The sequence below is a fragment of the Geospiza fortis genome, unplaced genomic scaffold (assembly GCF_000277835.1).
Source record: "Geospiza fortis unplaced genomic scaffold, GeoFor_1.0 scaffold282, whole genome shotgun sequence".
Lineage (NCBI taxonomy): Eukaryota > Metazoa > Chordata > Aves > Passeriformes > Thraupidae > Geospiza > Geospiza fortis.
In genome coordinates this window covers 1,846,414-1,854,735 of record NW_005054424.1, presented here as the reverse complement: position 1 = coordinate 1,854,735, position 8,322 = coordinate 1,846,414, and the positions used below count along the sequence as shown (strand labels likewise).

At 37.7% G+C, this 8,322-nt stretch overlaps 1 protein-coding gene across 1 annotated transcript in view; it reads left to right on the top strand.

Moving 5' to 3' along the window:
- RBM33 (RNA binding motif protein 33) overlaps positions 1–8,322 on the top strand; it is a 112,458-nt gene that overhangs the window by 60,226 nt on the left and 43,910 nt on the right. Inside the window, exons 12-13 of the mRNA XM_031061729.1 lie at positions 7,194–7,353; positions 8,251–8,320. Coding sequence (XP_030917589.1) covers positions 7,194–7,353; positions 8,251–8,320 — 230 coding nt within the window. The remainder of the gene's footprint in view (positions 1–7,193; positions 7,354–8,250; positions 8,321–8,322) is intronic.

Sequence of the window (8,322 nt, the reverse complement as noted above, 5' to 3'; positions counted from 1 at the left end):
TTCTTGTGTCTTGGAGTTGTGTAGTGTAAGAGAGGAGCATATCCAAGTTGTGTGGTACATTTTAATTTTAAAAATTACTTCCAGTTCAGTTGAGAATATCAACCCATTCTCTGTGACTCAGTCTGCCTGTAGTGCCAGCATCTGTGCAGTCCACAGACTTGAACCAGTGCTTGGCTAGCTATATATTTTCCCCTCAAAAAACATGTTCTGGAAACTTTGAAAATACTTATATAGGTGGCATAAAACTGTTGTCTGGACTTTTATGGGCACTCTGAACTTTTTCTGTCCATGATTGGCATGAATCAAGGTGTATCTTTTATATTAGGTGATCTTTTCCTAAATCTTTTGGGAAAACCATGGTGCTTGCTAGGTTTTATTTCACCTTGATGGACTTAGGTGATTGTTATAGACTTGAGAAGAACAATACTGAATCATTGAAACTGTATTTAAAAAGTATAAAAATTAATTTTATAATAAAGAATTTCCATGAGTCATTCCTTTCTGTATGCTGTGCAAACAAAAAAAAAATACTGTGAAACTTGAAGACCCATATTTCATGGAAGATGCAGATACATATTTCTACTTGGAAATTTTTGAACCATGTCCAAGATATATGAGCAGGGTTTCCTACACAAGAGGCTGAAAAGTCAGTTTCTTGCACAGGAGGTAGGCAGTTTAGGAAAGCTTTCTGAAAAGTCTGGGGGCTGCTGAAATAAGAGGATTAACATCTTGTGACAGATGGCTATAGTTTTAATTGTCATAGGTTATAGTGGTCATTATTCTTTGCATTTAAACCATATAAGAAGAATTAACTGAGTGGCCCTGCTTAACTGTCAATGGGGTTCTCCTAGTTCTTTGCATTTTAAGTGAGATTAATAAATGAAAACATGTTGTACAGGCAGGGTGTATTTTATTGAAAGATTCATGACGTTTCAATGACATTGTTAAGGTATTTAATTAGTCTCATGAAGAAAGTGGAGTGACCCCTTTAGAGAAGCTGATAAATCATATAATAGCTGTTAGATCCTCTTTATTCCTTGCTTTATAAGATTAACTTTGTGCTAAGCAATTTATGCTAAGTTTTCCCTTTTATTGGTAACCAAAGTTATCTGTGCTTCATGAATAGATTATTGGAGATAACATCATGTAATTAACAAGAGATGCAGAAAAGTAAAAGTACAATTTGTGTAAGAATTGTATGAGAGAAAATGTTAATTTCTTAACTAGGAAGGATATTTAAAGGGATAAAAGGAAGGCAAAATAGTGCAGTTCTTTGAAAGGATTAAAGTAACCTTATCTCGTGTTCTTTCAGAAGGTGGGATTGCATGAGTGTGTGAAAGTCATGTTCAATGAGCTATTCACAACTCTAATGAATTGTAGACACAAGTTTGCATTGCCTTTTTTTTTCCAAAAGTGATTGATAAGGTGTAGGCTATGCCTTAGCTATACTGAATAATTGAAATTAGTAGAAGGGGAAATTGTACAACATGCAGTTATTCAGAACTCTATAAAAATGTCAGTCTGAAGTGTGCAGTAAATTATGGTGTGTGTGGCAGGAAGAGTGGGTACATTTTTTGGTAAGAGTAAACATCACAAAATCAAAGATTTAAGACAAAATACCTGTCAGCAGCACTTCACTGTGGTGTTATCTTCTCTTTTGAAGTATTTCTGAAATGTCTGTGAGGGTGTTCTCTTAAGAAATCTATACAGAATCCTATTTCCAGTGTAATTTCCTTCTAGACCTCAGGTCTTTTATTCTTAAGCAGCACCTTTTTTTCTTCTTGAATTTTGAAAATAAAATTGCAGGAGAATCAATTAAATTATGGAGTTCAGAGCTTTCCTTAAAAACAGGAGAAGATACAGATATCTGCTGGGTCATTCTTAGGGACATTTGGTAACTGTCTTGGTAACCATTTCTGTATGAATGTGAACCAACCTTGTGGGATCTCACTGGGAAGGCACATAAATGTTTGTCCTTTCCCTCAGTGATAGAGTTGGCCCCAGTGTTGGACTGAGATGTAGAACCTCGGAGCCCTGGCTGATCTTATGAATTTGCAATTTTCTTCTTTAAGTTGGAACCTGTTAGCTCAAAAATGGGTGCTCTGAACACTTTAGTAAGGAAGTTTCCTGAAAGATTTAATAATGGTGAAGTAATAGTTAAAATGTTTTTTGCAGGGACTCCTGCTGATGTGTGTACTGAATAGTTGGGTGTAATTTGAAACTGTCCGGATAGCAAAACCATGAAAAATGGGAGTAACTACTGTGCATATAAAGATTTATTATGCATCTATGTTACAGTATGCTTATTTTATCAAAAATAGACCATTATGAAACCTGGCTTTTGCACCTGCTCTTCATTAATTTTTGAAGTTAAATAGCTCTGAGTGGTCTTTTCCACCAAATACCAGAGGGCACTTGGGGGTTATTAGCAACAAATACTTGCTGAATGTAGAGTTTAACACAAGTTTGCATTGCCTCCACTACTAAAATTGTAGTTTAACTACTGTTAAACACAAAAAAAAACCACCAAAAAAATAAGCCCACCCTCAAAAGCTTTAAGCAATGGAGAACTGTTATATTACTTTGTACTGGTTTTAGGGCAATTAGAATTTGACATAAGTAAAAGTTGAAGTGGTAGTACTGTATTTCTGTTGAATTGGAAAAAAAAGTAATGTCATTTGAAAATAATAGACAAAGACCTCATAATTTAGAAAAACACTCGTAATAATTTAGGTATTTTCTTTTTTAGAAAGAGTATTGTGTGTCTGGAAGTAGTTGAATGTTAGAGTTTTCACATGGAGTGTGTGATATGAATCAGTTGCACAACTGAATTCCTATTGCAATTATCCTGGGAGCTTTTTCTGAAGAAAAATCTCAGCAATGTAAGATATGAAAATATAAGCTTCTCCCTCCCTGTTTATACTGTTATTTAGGGCAGAAGTTTTTATCTGTAGGGATATAGAAGCAAAGCTGGTTTAGGAAAAAAGTGGAGGTCCGTTTATCATGACTGTAAGAAGGGAAAGAATCAATCTAATCTTTTTTTTTTTTTTAGAAGCAAACATTAGTAATTCGTTTTTCAGCAAATAACAAATGTCTTCGCAATTAATTTTGCATGATTGGCCTTTGGTTATCAGCCAAGAAATGTGATCAGTCATAATTTAGTAGTTTTTCAAAATGTCAAACACTAAATCTGCTCAGCAATCGAATAAGTAGATATTTGTTAGTGAATCTGGAATCTTAAAAAGTGGAAAAAACCTCAGAGTTCTTCACTGCTAGGGACAGAAAAAAGAGAGGCCAATAGGAAGAGTTCCAAACTTCAGATATGTCCTTCTTGTTCTTTCTTGGACTGTTTTAAGAGTTATTTTGACCTAAACTTGTGTTGTGGCACGTACTTACATGACATGTACTGCTAACTAGAGGAAAAAATTCTTAATGTATCTTAGTGAGCATTTGTTGCGATTTTTTGACACTAGCTTTTGGATAACAGTTGGATACCTGTTATTTTCTGTTAAATCAGTGCAGATATTGAGAGGACATTAAATGTTTTGATTCTTAAACAAGAATCAAAGCAGATTTCAAGCTCCCTGTGATCTTCTGTACCAAAGGCTGGACACCTTTGGTATAGAAGATCACAGGGAGCTTGAAATCAGCATTGCTACTATTTTTAATAGTAAAATGTCTTGATGGTTATTGGTTTGTGGTTTTTTTTTTTTTTTTTTTTGTTTGTTTTTTTGTTTGCTTTTTTTTTAAGTGTGAGCTTTCTTGGACTTAAAATGACCTTGCATTACTCAGTTCTAAAACTCACCTAAAGCTTATTTCATAAAGGTTTGTTTCTTTATGATGGGAAATATAAAGCTGCTCTCAGTGTGTGTAATACTAACAGACTTTGGTGGCTTAAACCAAGATGTTGTGCTGGTTGGTGGCCTCATTTTCAATCCTTTTGGTTGAAATTTTCCAAATATACTTTCATTTTAAAACTGAAATGGTGGAAAAATACTTTTATGCCCAAGTGAGTTATTTAGAAATGTTTTATTATTGCTCATTTTCCAAGGAAGAAAAGTGAGTTTGGCTGCACTGAGGATGTTTCAGTACATGAAGGCTGTGTGAAATTCAACAGGACTTTCCATGCATTTGCAATTCAGGGCTGCCTTAGGAGGAGACAAATCTGGGCATAATAATGAGGGTACAGGTTGGCAGGAGAGAGAAGGCTGGTACAAAGAATTGTTTATTTGAAATAAACATGCTGGGTTTTTTTCAACCTGTGCCTGCTGCTTCCCTGGCAAGAAAAAGAGGGGAGATGGCCTGATGTAAGTGTACAGACAAGGAAATCAGGGGCTGAGGGGGGCAAGTAGGAGCTCCTGACCAGCTGCTACCACACAAGACCACCAGCTTGGAGTCTGGAAATTGGGAAGCTGGATCCATGCTGGGATTAGAAACCAGTGGCCAGAGTGAAAGACATGATGAGGATGACAGAATGTATCTGAAGGAATGTGCAGGACCAGGAGAACAAAAAGGCAGATTGGGCAAGGAATTGATGATTGAGGAAGATGCTTGAGACCAGGTTACAGATGTGGTTGAGAAGCAGAGATGGCTGCTTAGTTTGTAGCCTAAGCCTGTTCCCTTCAGCCTAGCACTAAAACTGAAGTCTGGAGTGAGAGGAGAGACTGATAAGGATCTGTTACCTCAACCAGGTTAGAATACATGGAGTTGGAAGAAGCAGGTAGAGGAGACCATGATCACTGCACTGGCATTTGGTGCTTGGAACCAAGCCCAGACAGTTCATTGCTGCTGCCAGTTCTTCAGCTCGGGTGGCAGAAATGTGACACTTAAGATTTATTAGCCCAGGTTTCAGTAAGTTCCCACGTAATTTGTTTTTTGCTGGCTATTTTACAAATGACTAAGATATGTGTAGGCATATGTCTAGGGGAAACTAAGAGGAATTTGAGAGCTTCTGAGTCAAGCTCTCTGAAAATGGGGAAAAAAGGTTGTCAAGACCATGCTCTGTCCCGAGATGCAAGATGAGCATGTGGCTACGTGCTGTAAATCAGATGCAAGGTTAAAACCATCTTGTGTGCAAGTGCCCTGTTGAACTGGGTTCTCCCATGCTCCTGTTGCAATGGCCTTATGCATTATCCACTGGTAAACTAATAACTAAATAGCTATAATATAAATAGCTAAAAACGAGTGGGTCTGCTGGGTGCCTCCCTCAAGGGTGTGCAGCATGTGGAGGGGCTCTGTGTGTATTCCCTGGGATTGCTGTAAGAGCAATACTTTGACAAATAGGCTTTTGTCACCAAAGCTTCTGAGCTGAGGGAATGCATCTAACCTTATATTGAAAGTAGCTCTGGCAGCTCCTATGTGCAGTGATGCTGGAGGTGTGGTTTGGGAGTGAAGGGTCAGGATCCTCAAGGTTTGTGTTCAGCTGATCTTCTGGCAGGCAGCCAGCGCTGTCCTGCTCAACATGAGGGAAGGGCAAAGCTGTTCAACATCCTTGTTCTGCTAAACCTGAAAAGGTTTTTATGGAACAAATAAATGTCACTTTTTTCCATCCCAAACAGCTCTATCTTGCTCCAACTGCTGTTGTTTGCAGATAGCCTGTGAAATTCAAAGGCAGTAGTCAGTTCCAAGGTGGCAGGAATACTGTGTGTTGTGACTGTTCACTTGCAGAAGTGTACAGCTCCTCCTACAAACAGTGTGTATGTTATGATGACTGTCATGCTTGAGTGTAATATAATGTCTTTTCACTAAATGAAATATCCACAGGAGACTGGCTGACTGGAAGCAAGGGGATATAGACCCTTTAATCTCTAGGAATGATAATGTATTTACAGTTGATGGCTGTATAATGACATAAGTAGTCACAGTCTTGGTCCTAAATAAGAGGTTTCAGTATCTCACATATCCCCATTCAGGTGTTTCAGGAAGGCCACAGATTTAATAATGGATCTGATCCTTGGTGCTTCTCATCTACTTATTTGGGCCTTGCCAATCCCCGGTGTATTGTGCTGGTAGAAGGCTGTAAAAGCAGCTCTGTCTTGTGCTGCTTTGATAGTGAGTATGCTCAGGGCCATTGTTGCTGTGTGAGAAATTCTTATCCTAAAATTCCAGTCTTTGTACAGTACAAATATGATAGGGTGAGACTGTGCGTACCCTTGGTGAGGTCAACTCAAGAGATAAGAGATAATCTACTGCAGCTTAGTTGTTTGGTCCTTTCCTGATGTCAATACTTCAGTCTAGCAGGGAGCTTTTGGTCTGGAATCTGTTTTGAAAAGCTTGTCTTCAGCAGTGCAAGTTTTAAGCCTCAAGGTGAGCATCACATGTAGACAGAACAGATCCCACCACTGATTTCAGAATCTTTATAGAAAGCAAGGATGTTCACAGATTATTTTCATTTCTTACTTGATTTACTCACATAATAAGGAAATGGTTGAGAATATGTGAAGCAAAGCTTACTCTGTATATCAGAGGTTGCCAGTGTATTTTGTCAACTCTTGATAGGAAAAAAATTCTAGTGTGAATTACTCAATTAAACGTGTCTTCTGCAGAGTTCTGGTTTTGTATTAATATACTGCTTCCTGCAATATGCATTAAAAAGGGCATTAAAAAAAGAAAAAAATCCAGTGCCTTACTGGAAGAAAGAGTACAAAATTTTCTTTCTTAAAATGCTTCAGATGCTAAACTGTGAATAGCCAGAAATGTTACTCTCCTCTTAATTCTTTTAGAAAGATGATTTCTTTAATTTTCTGGATGTCGTAAATTGTCCTTCCCCCCCCATTTTTTAAGTAAAGCTGCTCCCTTCTGTAGCTTACATTGTGCTAAATTGATGATGAAGAATAGTATGGTTTATGAAGATAAATGTCAGGAATGTCTTCTAAAGTAGACATTCAGATTTTTTTGGATTAATGGGAAAGAAGGTCAATAATTGCATGGATTTCAGAAATAAGCTTGAGAAGAAATGACATTCCTGTGGTGCTAGTGATTATTAAAACATTGTGAATTCATTTCAAGATACTGTACTCGGGTTTAATATATCTTCCATTGTGAAGGAATGACTCAGTAAGGGCTGTCAATTTGTACAGGTGATAGGCGATAACTCATACAGCAATTGTATTTTTGAGAGAAAAAAAGTTATAGCAGACAATACATAAATTTCTGGATGGTGGCCTTAATTTTAATTCTGCCTTATTAAATAGGGCCCTCCAGACTTCCAGCAGCATACACCTGGACCAGTTCCTACCAACTTCTCCCAAGCCCCGAGGCTGCCAATCCAGGACCAGTGGAGAGGGCCACCCCCACCACCTCCACCACTCCCTCCTCCACCTCCTCAGGACAGAGATCCTTTCTTCTTAGCAGGTGAGCATTTTCAATCCCATTAACAATTAACACCCACCTGTTGTAAAGTGACTGCACTGTCACTGCATATCCCACAACATGAAGTATTCAGAAGAACCTGAAGGCTGGAAGATCCCATTTGATGTAGCCAGGCTGGACCATGCCAGAAATTCTGGTTGTCCAGTCTATTTTTACTACTTTGGATTTTTGGATGTGAATTTTTACTTTTTTTTAATATGTCTTCACCTGTAACTGCCATGAGTCCAGATATTTATATATACACAAAAATAATTCATATCTACGTGATTGTTGCAATAAAGTTGTTGCATTTTGTCATAATTTGGATAACAAGTACTCTCCATACACTTGGGTTTCTTGTAACTTTTTAAACTGCCTGGACTGTGTGTGTAGTGTAAGAAATTCTGTTAAGGTTTGATAAAATGATATAGCCTAGCAAACAAAAGAGAGGGTAAGTTATATTTATACCACATATATGTAATGTGTATATATATATATATACACACACACAATATTTTTACACATGTACAGTATGTTAAAATGTGCTAAATACCTGATCAGCAAATGGTGTCAATGCTGTATGAGTTCTTCTGTGGTTTAAACTGTAATCACTGGAATCCTTCATTGATTTTATTAAAGTAGAATTTCCAAAAGGTATTGCTGATTCCAGCAGAGTACCAGTTGTGCCGGTCTTTCAAGGATCAATTCCTTTTAATATACAAATTACAGGAACAAGAGAAACATAACCTTGAGGGTAGCTCTTATAATTAAAACATCCCACAGAATTTTGCATTCTGCAAATTTGAGGTTACTTTCCGAATCAGACTAGAGCTTTATGTTTCTGAAATGTGTTTGTGTCCCGGGAAGGTTGTAATTGATTTAATTCTCTCATTCCCGCAGATCCGAGGTTCCCGGGTCACCCCTTGTTTGAGCAGCGCAGTCCCCCGCCGCCACCGCCTCCTCCGCTTCTGA